Raw genomic sequence first — 16,309 nt, 5'->3', positions numbered from 1 at the left:
GCTCCTTCCCTTTCAGGCTTCTGCTAATCCTCTGGCTTCACACTCTGCTCTCATCACAACCTGCCTGCCCGGGAGCAGGGTGCCCGTGATAGACACTGCAACCTCCCTGACTGCTCTCACATGCTTGACTCTTTGCACAAGGACCCCAAACTAAACTTTGTTTAATTTTAACTGACGCTCCTTCCTGTGCTGCTGCACCAGAGCCCCTCTGGAGCTGATGCTTTCGGAAAAGCTGCTTTGGAAAGAGGTGAGGTGGGGGGAAGGGGAGGAAAGAGGTGACAGGAAAAATAAAACAAATACAATTGCTTTTTGTCTCTAAAACCCTCTTTTTAACCCAACGAGCATCTCATCCAATGAAGCATGATGAGCATGAAGTGTTACATAAAGAAGATAATTATAAAGGGATTTAATGCTTGGCAGGCTTGTATCGCAAGGTTTATAGTGGAGGTAGCATACTCACTTAAACAGCCTTGCGTCTGGGTTTGCTATTATGCGGGCAGCACGGCTGGGGCCAAGCGGAATCAGAAACAAGATTTGTTTTACGAAAAAAAAGAGCACAGCCCCTTCCCACCAAGGATGGCAGCTCCAGTCCCACCTCCTTCCACTTCTGTCCTATCCCTGATTAATGATGTTGTCTGCCTGATTTATGACCCACCCCAACAGATTAGAGTTTCCCTCTTCAACCTCCCCCCCCTTTTGCCCCTCCTAGAAGGCACAGCCACACTCCGCTGGAAATATTAGAGAATTATTAAATAAACATTCATACGTCATGTCTCTTCCCATACTGAGCTCATCGTAGTCAACGCTCAGCGGCCGGGTCCTGTTTGCTTTGGGGCTGACACCAAACAGCTGGAGTGATTCATGGAGAGGCTGGCTACAATGCTCTGTGCCATATATCATGCTCGCAGCGCTCCCTGCCCCGGCGGAGATAAACTGATCAACCACAACGGGCTGGAATGAATTTATGACAACACAAAATTGAGGAAAACAAATGGGAGGTGACCCAGTGGGCCACTAACCCAGACTCTCTCGCTGGCCTGCAATCTAGTCTGGTGGCAGAAAGCAAAATTGAACATTGGCACTCTGAATTAAGATGCTGGCTTTTAACCCCGGGGAACCTCGGTTTCAAAATGGCACCAGACCCTCGCAGGCAGCATCTCGGGAAGGAGGGGGGAGGAAGACTTTTTGTGGGGAAGGTGCCTTTTGCAGCTCTCTGTGCGCAACAGTGCTTTGGCTGAGACTATGACGTTGGCGGAGGAATCAGGGAGGACGCTGGGGCAATTAGGGACTGGCTGCTCTCTCTGAGCAAAGCTGCATCTTGAGTCGAGGTAAAGGAGCGTTGCACCGGCTCAGCTCTGCCTGTCTGCCAAAGACCCCAGGCGGTGCGACGCTCCTTTACCCCATGAGCCTTCAGCACCCTAGGGTGTCTCCCAGACACCTCAGGTTGGCGAGATCAGAAAAGCTCAGCAGGGCTCAGACAACCCACAGTTCTGGGAAGGAGAAGTGGGACCAGTACCAACTCTCTCATTACCTGTGGCTGCCATCTGAAGTTCAATGCAATGCACATGATGTTGACGGTGAGAAACCTGCCCGAGCTACCGAGGACCTGGCATGGCTGCGAAGGAGAGCTGGGACCAGCACCATGTCTCTCATTACCTGTGGCTGCCATCTGAAGAGGTCAACCTGCCCAAGCTATTGATGACCTGGCATGGCACAAGGAGCGGGCCAACAAACGCAGACTGACCCCAAACCCTGTCTAGTCATTCTACATGCAAGAGACTCTTCCACAAAAACCTAAGTTTAGGTTAAATTAACTTGCTTAAGCAAAGAGCTTCAGCTGCATGCCAAAAAGAAGACCGCTTGCTGTACTGTATTAACAGATTAAAAACCAAACAAAACCACACCGCTCTCCTTGCCTAGACTTATTTTTGGAAGAGGGGAGGGGGAAGGAACGTCATTCTTATGAGAGAAGAATCAATACATGGATCACTGCTAACTCTATTAGCCACTGCTCTAAACGGAGAGCACGGCTGACACAGGTGGTAAGCCATGTGCTTCTGGACAATTTAAAAAATGCTAATCAGATGCTACATGGGGTTTAACATGCCAATCAATAACACTCAGATTTAAAGGCAAAAATTAAAGTTACAAACAATGGAGTAAAGTGATGCTGCCAAAAACTTCCTGTAAGCACCACCCAAAACAAGAAAAATGAAACCAATTTAGCTCCAGATTAAGAAACAGGAACTAGAGATGAATCAATTTAGCCTGTTGGGCTGGGTCGCCATATATCATGGCTCAGCAGTGAGTGGGAAGCAGCCAGACAGTGTGAAACCCTTCCCCCCTCCTTTTCTGTAGGCTTCTAGCTCTGATCCCTGTTATCAATTAATTTAACAGAACCCCTCTACACAGACAAGCACACAGAGCATTCAGACTCCTTAAATGGCAGGACAGAAACTATTTATCACGCACGAATCTCAAAGGAAAGAAGGAGAGAAAAGAAAAAAAAGCAGCTAGGAATTCTCCACCTGAAACACCATCTTGTTTTCTGAACCTCGGTGAAATAAAGAGCCTTAAATAAAAGCTCTTCCTGATACTTTAGAAAAATCAACATTATTGGAAAGTCTCAGCAAGACACTTAAGGCTTTTCCTGTAATTTCTATTGGGTTTTGCTGACTTTTCGCACCTTTTATGGACCTGAAGCTTTAGCAGGGCAAGGTTATTGTGGAGCAAGGTGTGCTTGCATACACATGCACGTGCATACACACATACACGCTCCCCCAGCTTCACAGCGGTGTTAGCATGAGTGTTGTTTGGAAAGGATTCTGGGATCCTTCAAAAGGTGCTAGCTAAAGCCTCTTTGATCAGATTATTAAAGCTACGTCAATTTTATCACTTGAGCTCAAGTGTTCTGGAAAATGTCAAATCCTTTCAGCTCCTGCAGTTTAAAGATTTTCAATAGGAGTGGATCTGGGAGGGTGGAGGGCTGCTGGGCTGACAGGCAGGAGGCCCAAAGGGAAGCCAAGCAGCGGCAGAGACAGAGGCTGACAGATTAGGCCAGAAGGGATGAGTCCTTGCCACCAAGACAGCATGCAACGGTTGGCTCACTCTAAGGACAAAGCTGCTTCTGCACTGACCTGTGAGCTACCAAACTCAGTGGTCCTTGGCGAAAGTCTGCTCACTGAGGAGCATCGAACAGCAGACAGCCCCCATTTGGGACATGCTAATAAAAAGCCTTGTAAGAAGGAAAGTGCCAAGACAGCAAAGCAGTGTTAAAGTTTCCCCTGCAGCTGGGAGTTTCCCCCAGTTAACCCCTGACTGTGAACATATGCTTTGCCAGGCTGTCTGAACTGTTGGAGATCCTGACATGTGCCAGGGACACAACCTCTCAAGTCAGGACCAGAGGCAGGAGGAGAACAAACTACATTAAAAAAAACTTGCTGTAAAGTCAGCTTAATGCTACCACCAAATTTTTTTCCCCATCCCAAATTATCAATGGACCTCGCCCCCAAAATGTAAATACCATCTGTTTAAAATCCACAACTACCTCACTGCTTCCACCTCATTCAAGCTGTTTTGCCTCTCACTTGATCTTGGGGCAACATTTTATGTCAGGCAATAATCAACTTAAACCACTGCCCTAGCCCAATTAACGCAGTCCATAGTAGTAGTGAAGAGCCTGTAGTTTTAGGCTTGGATTGTCAAATCTGCCTGAGTTGTAAGTCACCTGCCCTGGTTTCAGCCGGGATGGAGTTAACTGTCTTCCTAGTAGCTGGTACAGTGCTATGTTTTGAGTTCAGTATGTGAAGAATGTTGATAACACTGATGTTTTCAGTTGTTGCTCAGTAGTGTTTAGACTATAGTCAAGGATTTTTCAGCTTCTCATGCCCAGCCAGGGCACCTGACCCAAACTGGCCAACGGTGTATTCCATACCATGGGACGTCCCATCTAGTTTAGGAACTGGGAAGGGGGGGGGATTTCGCCGCTCGGGGACTGGCTGGGTGTCGGTCGGCGGGTGGTGAGCAATTGCCCTGCGCATCATTTGTACATTTCAATCCTTTTATTACTATTGCTGTCATTTTATTAGTGTTATCATTATTAGTTTCTTCTTTTCTGTTCTATTAAACCGTTCTTATCTCAACCCAGGAGTTTTACTTCTTTTCCTGATTTTCTCCCCCATCCCACTGGGTGGGGGGGGAGCGAGTGAGCGGCTGCGTGGTGCTTAGTTGCTGGCTGGGGTTAAACCACGACAGTCCTTTTGGCGCCCAACGTGGGGCACGAAGGGTTGAGATAACGACAAACCTGACCAGAGCTCGTTAAAACAGATTTGTTCTAAGCATTCATTATGTTGATTTATGTATTAGAGTTGTTGCTCTGGTTTTTAAGGCTCTGTTATGTATCTCCTCGCTTGCTGTATGTAGTTCCTCTTCTACTGCTTATCATCCGTGGGAGGTGGATTAAGGTTTTCGCTTTGATGTATGGTATAACTCTGGTTTATGGTATGATAAAGTCATCAGCTGTGGGATTAATCCGGTATTTGCACTTAGCATTGTCACCTTTATATTGCGGGAGCCGTTTGTGGGAAACTATTAATAATTATACCATTTACCTTTCCTCCATGGAAAACCAGTCTATGGGTGGGGTACCTTTCTTCCCCTCTCCTTTCTCCTTCAGTCCAGTTACAATGGTGTTTGAGAATTTTGAGAAATTTGAATACTCCTGGAGTGTTGGGACTAGCATGGTCCTAGCCCTACTGCTAGGAATTAGCATACTTCTGAATGTGGTTCAGCTCTCGTTTAAGGTTAAACAGCTATTTAAGAAGATCACCCAGAGGTGTGCCCCAAGGCTGGATAATTATGAGTGGCAGGGTGTGTGGGGTAGTATGGGCAGGTACCTAGAAAAGTGGGCACCTCCAATGTTTTGGAAATTCACCCCTGAACAAGTGCAGGATCCAGAAGAACTAGTAAAATATTTGGAAAAGGTATGCTGTCACCCCGGCAGCTCCAGAGAGATACAAATCACTGCAACGTGCTGGGGCCTGGCCCATGCCTATCGAGCCCTGTTCGACACCATTCAGTACCCTCAAGGGGAAGAGAAAGTCTCTGGACCTAACAACAAAATGATGAGCACTGCGGCCACCCAAACCTTGGCAACAGGCGCTGCGGCCCCTCCAGCCCCGACAAGGAGCATTGCAGGCACCCAGACCTTGGCGACAGGCACCATGACCCCTCCAGCCCCGGTGATGAGAACTCGGGCTACCCAAACCTCAACAACAGGCACTGCAGCCCCTCCAGCCCCGGCAAGGAGCACAGCAGCTACCCAAACCTTGGCGACGGGCACTGCTGCTACCCAAACCTCATCGACAGACACTGCGGTTATCCAAAACCTGGTGAGCGATACTGCAACTGAACCAGCGGACCAACCTGCACCAGCATCAGTTGCCCCTGTACAGAAAAAGAAATATACAAAAAAATCAGTTCGCTTAGCGAAGGATGAAGATGAACCAGGGTCATCACGGGAACCGGAGGAAGAGGCAGAACCAGAGGTAATAACCCGGTCCCTATCCTTGAGTGAGCTGCGGGATTTGCGAAAAGACTTTGGCCGCCATATAGGTGAGCATATTATCACCTGGCTCCTCCGATGCTGGGACAATGGGGCTAATAGCTTGGAATTAGAAGGTAGGGAAGCCAAGCAACTGGGATCGCTTGCCAGGGAAGGTGGCATTGACAAGGCAATTGGAAGAGGGACACAAGCCATCAGCCTCTGGAGGCGACTCCTGTCAAGTGTGAAGGAAAGGTACCCCTTTAAGGAAGATGTTATATGTCAATCAAGCAAGTGGACCACCATGGAAAAAGGTATTCAATATCTGAGGGAATTAGCTGTGCTAGAGATGGTTCATCATGACCCGGACAACCCACAATTACCCAAAGATCCAGACGAAGTCCAATGCACACGACCCATGTGGCGGAAGTTTGTACGGAGCGCACCATCATCCTATGCCAACGCATTGGCAATAATGGCCTGGAAGGATGAAGAAGCACCGACAGTGGAGGAAGTGTCTCAGGTGGACCTGGACTGGCAACATAAGGGTGAGCTATTTATGGCTCGATGGGCCCATGATACTTCAGGCCATCAAGGAAGAGATGCAACATATAGATGGGCTCGAGACCGAGGGGTGGACCTGACCATGGACACTATCGCACAGGCTATCCATGAATGTGAAACATGTGCTGCAATTAAGCAAGCCAAGCGGTTAAAGCCCCTGTGGTATGGAGGGCGATGGCTGAAATATAAATTTGGGGAAGCCTGGCAGATTGACTATATCACACTCCCACAAACTCGCGAAGGCAAGCGCTATGTGCTGACAATGGTGGAAGCAACCACCGGATGGCTGGAAACATACTCTGTACCCCATGCCACTGCCCGGAACACTATCCTGGGCCTTGAGAAGCAGGTCTTGTGGCGACATGGCACCCCAGAAAGAATTGAGTCAGACAACGGGACTCATTTCCGAAACAACCTTATAGACACCTGGGCCAAAGAGCATGGCATTGAGTGGGTGTATCATATCCCTTACCATGCACCAGCCTCTGGGAAAATTGAGCGATACAATGGACTGTTAAAGACTACATTGAGAGCAATGGGGGGTGGAACCTTCAAACATTGGGATACACATTTAGCAAAAGCCACCTGGTTAGTCAACACCAGATGATCTGCCAATTGGAGTGGCCCTGCCCAATCAGAATTTTTACATACTGTAGAAGGGGATAAAGTCCCTGTAGTGCACATGAAAAACATGTTAGGGAAAACAGTCTGGGTTACTCCTGCCTCAGGCAAAGGTAAACCCATTCGGGGGATTGCTTTTGCTCAAGGGCCTGGGTGCACTTGGTGGGTGATGCGAAAAGATGGTGAAGTCTGATGTGTGCCTCAAGGGGATTTGATTTTAGGTGAAAATAGCCAGAATTAAACTGTATGATATTAGTTGCTATATAACCCTGCTACTGTATGTTATCATTACTATAATTGTTATATGCTATATCCATAGTACTATAGTAAGAATCACTTGGATCAAGCAAGAAAGAACTGCGATAAAACTGAGCAAAGCGCCGTAGAGGTGGAACCAGAACTGACTCCAGCATACAACAATCCAACGGTGCACACCATCCTCCTGCTGCATCAAATGTCATCTGCTCATCACACCGCACAGAAGCCCAATTCTGCTCTACCGACTGAGAGGACTTTGCACCATCCCTCCTGCCCAGACAGACTGGTATGACAGATGGAGCCCAGAGTCGGAAACTAAATGAACTCAACAAACATTTTATGAACATAACCCATGAACTAAAGAACCGATATCTCTGTGTGTATATACTTTTATATATATATATATATATATATATATATCATTGTTCATATGTCTCAAAGGGATGGAAAGGTGGTGATGATTGATCAGAATGTAACTAAAGGTATGGGAACTGAGCATGACGTCAATGGTATAGAATAAGGGGTGGATACTGTCCTGGTTTCAGCCGGGATGGAGTTAACTGTCTTCCTAGTAGCTGGTACAGTGCTATGTTTTGAGTTCAGTATGTGAAGAATGTTGATAACACTGATGTTTTCAGTTGTTGCTCAGTAGTGTTTAGACTATGGTTGGGGATTTTTCAGCTTCTCACGCCCAGCCAGGGCACCTGACCCAAACTGGCCAACGGTGTATTCCATACCATGGGACGTCCCATCTAGTTTAGGAACTGGGAAGGGGGGGCCAGCGAATGGCCACTCGGGGACTGGCTGGGTGTCAGTCGGCGGGTGGTGAGCAATTGCCCTGCGCATCATTTGTACATTTCAATCCTTTTATTACTTACTGTTGTCATTTTATTAGTGTTATCATTATCATTATTAGTTTCTTCTTTTCTATTCTATTAAACCGTTCTTATCTCAACCCAGGAGTTTTACTTCTTTTCCTGATTTTCTCCCCCATCCCACTGGATGGGGGGGGGGGGGAGCGAGTGAGCGGCTGCGTGGTGCTTAGTTGCTGGCTGGGGTTAAACCACGACATCACCCTAGCAGCATGTGGAAGGAGGCTGAGGATAGAGGCTGTTACTCAAATGCACAGTACAGATGAAACCATTTGTTTCTATCCCGGACTAGGCTGCAGGATAGCCAGCAATCGGAAAGCGACAGGAAAGGAGATGGCCAGAAGCCCCTGCACTATAGTACATTCAAATGCTGGGACTTAAACTTCCGAATCAACTGGAAGGGCTGCAGGTAAAGAACTCAGGAACTGAGACATTATTTCTGTTAGCAACCATAAAAAGGTGAAATCTGGGTCTTAAGGGAAAAGAAATTCTCTCAGTGAGGCTTCTGCCTAGTTATGGCGCTGCTGGGATCCCCTTTTGCTAGAGAGATGAAGGTTGGAACATGCAGGTACCATGGAGAATACAGAATAGAGACCATGTGAAGGACTGCCCTCAAAAACCAAGATGCAGTGATAAGGTAACTTCTCCAGTAAAAGTAGGATCCTGTGACACATTGATAGCAGAAATCTTGCAGGGGGAATCAAAAAAATCAAAGCACAGCTTGACAAGACAATTGCTTTTGTCAGGTTAAAGTGGGTTTCAATCTTCACCTCCTGTCCAAATTCCCAGCTCTAGTCTAGGTGGTTATGCACCACACAACATACTTGAAAACCCACCATAACTAGAATATGGTGGAAAGCATGGATATATCTATTTATGTATTTTAAAAGAAGGCAATTTGCAGTGGAGAAGCCTTTTGGAAGCTGCGCTCAATTCCTTGCCACTGGGTACCTGCCCATGCAGATATCTGGGGGAGAACTCCCACAGGCCCTCTGTGGACACAGCAGTGGCAAGTCACGACACCAATAGCTCCAACTCCAGGCTTCATGTTGGAGCACAGCTTCCCTTCTCAGTGGTAAAAGCTTCAAATATGCCTACGCCCAGACTAGCACTACTTCTGGGAACACCATTTGGGACACTACGGTTCCTTAGAACAAGAAAAATGAAAGCTCTTGACTTTACACTCACTTTTCAATGTCACTGTTCTTACAGGTCTTCTGCATGGTCTCCTGTTTACTGCTTTCACCATTACTCGTGGAGGGCATTTCTGTTGAGGGACGAACAGACAAATTAGTGAGGAGAACATTTGATCATTGCAATGAAATAGTCTAAGCGAGTTACAGTTTCAGAAGCAGAAGACCCCAGGTGAGTCATTTTCATGCCGATTCTTGGAAAGAGAGAGAAGAGACCGATGCTACGTGTCCCTGGCTGGCAGGGAGGCCCTCTCCCTGGACAACACACTTCCATGATTTGGGGCTGAAGATACAACCCCTACCCTCTCCCCACTTCATACTGACTGACCCTCGCAGATGTACCAGTTGTTCAAGCCAGGATTTAATTCAGAAAGGTTTGATGCAGCTGCCATGCCAAAGTGTACTTCTAGAAAGGTGGGTCCGGAACAAATCCATCCAGCCCAGACCCTGCTCTCAGCTTCTCCCTTTTTCTGAGACCCCTCAGACACAGACAAGGATCAAAATATATGCAAGGTAACTAGTATGACAGAACAGTCTGCTCATAGCTCTCCTAGTACTAGCAGTCCCATGGCTCCTCCCAGTACTGGAGGCGATGTGAGATACCAGTTGGAGAGGAGCCAGATGAACTGTCCTGGGGCCAGCCCCTGGGGTTCAGCACTCTTGCTTCAGGTAAAAGGTAGAAAACAGCTCATAGCAAATGCCATCAGGGCTGCTTCCTCATCACCTCTGTGGCTGCAATTACTGAAGCTGAACACACCTACAAGCAAGTGCTCCTACATCACAGAAAATAAATGTGATTGCCTACCCCACAGAAGAAAATGCCTGCGATAGATATCCTATGTTCTCCATTTAATCATCATGCCCTTGGCAAAACTGGTTCTACTCACCTCCCCCTCCCACTGGCAAGCAGTTATGTCTTACAGGTACTTTCAAGGCTGCGAATCAAATGCCCAAAGCATTACAGTAACAGAACAGGGAACAAAATCATTGGGACAAGTCTCTTCAGGTCGCTGAGCTTCAGTTCCCTTCCTAAGGGAGCTGGAGCAGCACTGTCCAGCTCTGGAAATGGATTTGGCATCTACAGCTGGAAAGCGCCAAGTTTTATTATTCTCATATTTCCACTAGGTTGCTGCTTACACTCCAGTGCTGCTGGCATTAAATAAAAAACCCCAGCAGTTGAATAGGTTTAACACCCCCCCTCCTTAACGCTATGAGCTTTCAAATAACGCACGCAAAGGTACAATTTCACATGCACTTGTTTGCTCTGGAGTCTCAGCTACAGGTCATGAAGTAGGACAGAAACTAGAGTTCCCACTCTAAAGATGCAGGCTTCAGAGCTGCGGGCTTTTCTTGCCATACAGAGGCCAGCAAGGACAAGACCTACCCAACAGATCATGATACAAGTCTCTACCATACTCTTTTAAAGAAGGGAATATGCTAAGAAGGCAGCTGAAAAAAACCCCAAGCAACAAGTACCTGCGTAGTTTAAAGCCCCAGCAGCTGAACACCACCATCATATAGTCAAGCTCTGATGGCTCTCTCTGTGATACAGCAGTTTGTCTTTTAGTGACACGACAGCAAGTCAACCCAACCCCTATCTCTTATCACCATACCAGTTAAGGTTGCATTTTTGGGAACTCCCCCGGCTGCTGCTGACTACAGTTTGTTGTGCTGTGAAGTTTCAAAAAGGTGGTGTGATTATATGTACATAAATATCTGCTGGTAATGTGCAAGAGCATTTGTAACTACCTGTATTGGTTTTATGTGGCAAGGTTTTGGTAGCGGGGGGGTTACAGGGGTGGCTTCTGTAAGAAGCTGCTGGAAGCTTCCCCTGTGTTCGAGAGAGAGCGAGCCTATACCAGCCGGCTCTAAGACGGACCCGCCGCCGGCCAAGGCTGAGCCAATCAGTGATAGTGGTAACGCCTCTGTGATAACATTTTTAAGAAGGAAAAAAGTTGGGAGAGTGAGAAACAGCCGCCGGAGAGAGGAGTGAGAACATGTAAGAGAAACAAGCCTGCGGACACCAAGGTCAGTGAAGAAGGAGGGGGAGGAGATGCTCCAGGCGCCGGAGCGAAGATTCCCCTGCAGCCTGTGGTGAAGACCCTGGCGAGGCAGGCTGTCCCCCTGCAGCCCAGGGAGGTCCACGGTGGAGCAGATCTCCACCTGCAGCCCGTGGAGGACCCCACGCTGGAGCAGGTGGGTTCCCGAAGGAGGCTGTGACCCCGTGGGAACCCCGCGCTGGAGCAGGTTCCTGGCAGGACCTGCGGATCTGCAGAGAGAGGAGCCCGTGGAGCAGGTTTTCTGGCAGGACTTGTGACCCCGTGGGGGACCCGCGCTGGAGCAGTGTGCTCCTGAAGGACTGCACACCGTGGAAAGGACCCATGCTGGAGCAGTTCGTGAAGAACTGCAGCCCGTGGGAATGGCCCATGTTGGAGACTGTCTCCCGTGGGTGGGACCCCACGCTGGAGCGGGGGAAGAGTGTGATCAGCCCTCACCCTGAGGAGGTGAAGCGGCAGAAAATAACGTGTGATGACCGTAAACCCCATCCCTGTCCCCCTTGTGCCGCTGGGGGGGCTTGGTGGAGAAATCCGGGAGTGAAGTTGTGCCCGGGAAGAAGGGAGGGGTGGGGGGAAGGTGTTCTGAGATTTTGTTTTATTTCTCATTACCTTACTCTGGCTGATTTGTAATAAATTGAGCTAATTTTCCCTAAGCTGAGTCTGTTTTGCCCGTGACGGTAATTAGTGAATGATCTCTCCTGTCCTTATCTCGACCCGCAAGCTTTATGTTATATATTTCTCTCCCCTGTCCAGCTGAGGATGGGGGAGTGATAGAACGGCTTTGGTGGGCACCTGGTGTCCAGCCAGGGTCAACCCACCACACTACCATTTGCCTAATTACTGGCAATCAGAAGACATGGAATATCTATCTGCCCTCCTGTAGCATACAAATTAGTAATTTACAAGTTCAACACTCACCATCGCTGGCCCATTTAGAAAACTCCGGTGTTATTCGAGTACTGGGTGTGCCACCACTAAAAGAGAAAAGGGTAGAATGCTAAAGGTTGAACAGGGAAAATTTTACTGCTCAGGAAAAGCTACGCCTTCCACCCACGACTTCTCTCTCAATACTTCTGTGCATCAGTCTAGGCTTCAAAATGTGAGCGGTTGGCCTGCTGCAGGAGGTGTTTTTGTGCTAGTCCACATTTCCACCAGTGTTGCCCCAACCTGCACTTCTAGCTGCGACCTCTGCTGAAATCACATGTGGGTTGTGATGCTGACTGAAGGCCTGGGATTCAAACAGCACCTGTGACCTAAGGCTCATTTTTGAATACACAATTTCAAAGATGAAAACCTTAATTGTGAACAGAAATCCTCTGTGTTGCAATAGCTTCTCCCTTGAAGAATAACTACACATCCATAAGACCCATCTTTTCCATCTTCCCATTTGAAGAACAGCAGCATTGAAGTACAGACAACTCCTAACCCTGTCCATTCACTTGCAAGCCAGTAACAGAGACTGTAAGAGAAAGGAATCTTCTGAGCAGGCTGCACACCTGTGAAGGTATAACATTTTAGCTCTATGTGCTAAGACAGTTGCACAGAAGGTACCAGGCTCATGCTTCACAGCATCAGCTACCCTACTGTATTTCTACAGAAATTTGCCAGAATTTCCAAGTGCTTTTAAAAGCAACATCACCTCTCCTGTTTTAAAGATGGGTAAACTAGTCCAGGAGACATGCAAGGACCTTGCCCAAACAGCAAAATGTGTTAGGTGCAAGTCACATGAAGGAACTGGGTCTCCTGGCCTCAGGTCCTCAGTCATCTCACTAAGCACTAAGTGTCCACAGCCACTGATAAGGGATACCCCGATATTCTCCTGCTACAATACCACCGTCCTGGCTGCAAAGGGACTTCAGCATCTTTGAGGCCCTCCCTGCCTATGGATTAGCATGGTTAGCAAAGTATCGAACAGACCAATGGTTTGGATCCAGTGTGGCAAATGCCACTTTTCTATGGAGTGGAACCTAATTTTGAACTAGTGTTTGTGGCAGGCTAAGCAGTAAGAAAACTTCATTTCAGTGCTCTATCAATCACTTCAACCCTGACCTCACAGGATCACTCAGTGAAAGAGATAGAGGGGTAATTTAAGCCCTGTTTTATGCAGGGCAGAGGGCTTAGAAAGCAATCCCTAGCTCATTTTATTTGCCTGAAATGCTTCCCCAGGCGCCCTGAACACTGGCTGCCTACATTCTCCACATATGTATGTGGGCAGAGCACACATCCTGCCCCAACCCCAGAGCTGAATGCAGGATTATTTTGCGTACCCACAACACATAATGGGATGCAACGAAATCATACCCTGGGTGTCAGACTCCTAATGTGCCAAACAAGATTCAGATGGCATCAAGTTATACTACTACAAAGAGGCCACATTTCATTGTGAAGCAAGATGATGCATAAGGCCTTAGTACAGCACAGTTTCCCCATGGCCAGAATTCACCTTCTGTCCAGCACTGTTCAGGGAGATGGCAGCACTGGCTGGGCAGTGGGGTGGTTAAGGGAAGCAGAGTGTGCAGGGAGGCTTTATGAGGCTGCACAGGTAGAAATGGAGAGCCACTCATCACACTATGCTTTTTTGTAAGTCTCTCTCGTGACCCTTGCATTCAAGTGAATGGGTATTTTCCACAAATTGAGATTCCCCAAAAGTAATGAAAGCAAATTAGAAAAGCACAGTACTTACTTTAAAACAGCACCTCGGAGCGCCTCCCTCTCTTTGGCTTCACCTGGCTCTTCCCCAGTGCAAGGGATAACGTCTGCCTCTGTGTACCTGAGCACAAGGGGTTAAGGAATGTACAGCCTGGCTGCAGACAGTGGAAAGGCTTTTGAGATTATTAGGACACTATCTGGGATACGGAACAAATTCATTCCAACTGGAAACACCTCAAAAGAAGAGGGGCTGGTATCCATGGAGGGGCTTGCTTTTAAATTCTGGACTAACGTTTTGCCTTAGGTGGAAAGAAACAGAAAAGTCTTTTGACAGCAACATGATGCCACAGGCTCTTAGAAGGGAAAAATAATTCCTCAACCTCTGCAAGCCTAACTTGCACAATTCCACTATTCCTGTTTGCGGTACAGAGATCTTTTACCAGCTAAGGGTTGGGGCTTCAGTCTTAAAAGGGTGGTACAGATTACAGTAAAATCTATAGCTATACATTCCCCCTCATCACAGCTAAGTTAATGTCTGACTAATACCCTTGTAGGAATTCCTCCTTGATGGCTGTTACAGCTGCTGCAGGGCAGAAGTCTGCCCACAGCTCTCCCAGAGCTGTGTCTGAAGAGCCTGGCTCCCAGATGGAGAAGTTCACAAAAACTGCCCTTAGTGATAGTTCTGCCCATGAACTGTCTAATGAAAGAAAAAAAATTCAGTCTCCCAAGAGTGGCAGGTGAATAGCGCTTGAAACATTTACTGCACAAAATCCCTGAAAAGAAAGGGGTGTCTTGAGGAAAATAAACTCAATTCCTACCCATGAAGCAGGAAAAGCTATCCATATGAAAGAGACCCAGATGGAGACAACAGATTATTTCTGAAAAAGAAGAGAGAAACACTAACTTTGATCTCCTGCAATGTCTCCCACAGACTTCACCAACCGGGTCTGAAGTAGTGCTGCACCAACAGAAGGATCTCAAAGGGAGTAACTGGGAATCCCTCCTAGTTCGACTAACATGGTAACTGGAGAAGGCAGTGCCATTTCCAGTAGGGCTGAACACAGATTATTCACCACTACCCAGGGCAGTGCTGTATGAAAGCTAGCTGAAGATGCACCTCTAGGTTCCCTCTCAGTAAGAGCCTTTCAAAAACGATACTGTGGTTTCCCATATTCAAGTGTGTCGTCTCCATCCACATCCAGGTCGGCATCGCTGTCTGGATTCTCCTTGCCACTGCACATGATAAACCCAGAACCTGGAAAAAATAAAAACATGTGGATGAGCATTTGAATTGGAGATGAAGCACAGGAGATCTCCTAAGGATGGTACAACAGCATCAGTCTGCAGGCTGTCCTTTATTCTTAACAGCCTCACAAAAGGTACCATCTCCAAAGACTGCACAAGAACAATTTTCAGAAGACTGCACAGAAAACACTCACAGAAATGCTCTAACTTCCTAGATTTTATGCTCCAAAACGCCCCTCAACACTGAAAATGAAACATTCTTGACGTTTTGCTCTCCACACCAGTTATTTTAAAGTTGAAGGCACTGGAAGGGTTTTTCTCAAAAGCAGAAAAAAAAATGAAGCAGAATAGAGAAGACTGATTTTTCACAGAAAATAGGGAAGACTGATTTTTCATAGAAGTGGTTAACACAAAAACTACACTACTAGCAGGTAAAAGAAGGCCATGGGGACATTCTGAATTAGTCCTTAATTCAGATGCAGAGGGTAGGCACAGGCTGAAATACAATTAAAAATACCTTTTTTCTTTTTTAAATGCATTTAGTCACGGCTTAGATTTTTACAATATAAAACATTTAAGAATAGCAAACCTGTTTCTAGGAGAGGGGAAAAATATAAAAATATCAGACTCCACAGTCATTAACAGCTCCTTACAAGCACTTCTTATGGAAGCAAATTCCAGTGCAAGTCAACAAGAGTCCTGCACTTCCAACATGGGTGGATCAGGCACAAGCCCAGTCCCAACTCCAGCAGGAAGCAAGCATAAACAGTTCCACCTGAGACTGAATTGTGTAACAATTGCCACTTTCTAACAATATATACATTTATTTTGGTTCTCAAGTATTTTTTTGACTGTGTTATTGCTGATTGTAACCAGGCTTCTTTTAATTCAATCTGTGTGCAAACACCTACAAAGATGAACCTTCACAAGCTATTTGCTGCTTAAGGTTTATTAATAGAAGGGACACTAAAGACATGTATTTACTCTTTATGAGATCTAACACTGGACATGCTCTCTCCCATGATATTAGAAATTAAACGAAGATCTCCCGAATCCTAGGGTGGTGCAAGGTCCTCATTCATGTTCAATTCTGCAGCAGATCTAAGTTGTTTGGGGACATCAGCTATGCAGACAGACAGACAGCTCACTCTGGCTGCCTCCAGTACGCTCCTTCACTTGGCATCCCAATGTCCAGGCAGCAGACCTGGACACCTGGCTCACAGACGGAGAGTACCTGCTGGAGCCTGAAAGGCCTGGCACATCCAGATGGCTGGTGACCCAAGTCTGTGGCTAGACCAGGGAGCACAT

The 16,309-nt window shown here is 47.1% G+C and overlaps 1 protein-coding gene across 4 annotated transcripts in view; it reads right to left on the bottom strand.

Moving 5' to 3' along the window:
* The window catches only part of RNF220 (ring finger protein 220), a 237,223-nt gene that overhangs the window by 23,930 nt on the left and 196,984 nt on the right, over positions 1–16,309 (bottom strand). For all 4 annotated transcript variants that reach the window (XM_075039294.1, XM_075039296.1, XM_075039293.1 and 1 more), the window contains 4 exons: positions 14,915–15,011; positions 13,791–13,877; positions 12,026–12,081; positions 9,046–9,124 (listed from right to left, as the gene is read on the bottom strand). In XM_075039294.1, the coding sequence (XP_074895395.1) occupies positions 9,046–9,124; positions 12,026–12,081; positions 13,791–13,877; positions 14,915–15,011 (319 nt within the window). The remainder of the gene's footprint in view (positions 1–9,045; positions 9,125–12,025; positions 12,082–13,790; positions 13,878–14,914; positions 15,012–16,309) is intronic.

This window comes from Buteo buteo, chromosome 10, assembly GCF_964188355.1.
Source record: "Buteo buteo chromosome 10, bButBut1.hap1.1, whole genome shotgun sequence".
Classification (NCBI taxonomy): Eukaryota; Metazoa; Chordata; class Aves; order Accipitriformes; family Accipitridae; genus Buteo; species Buteo buteo.
This window is presented reverse-complemented; position numbering and strand designations above follow the sequence as displayed.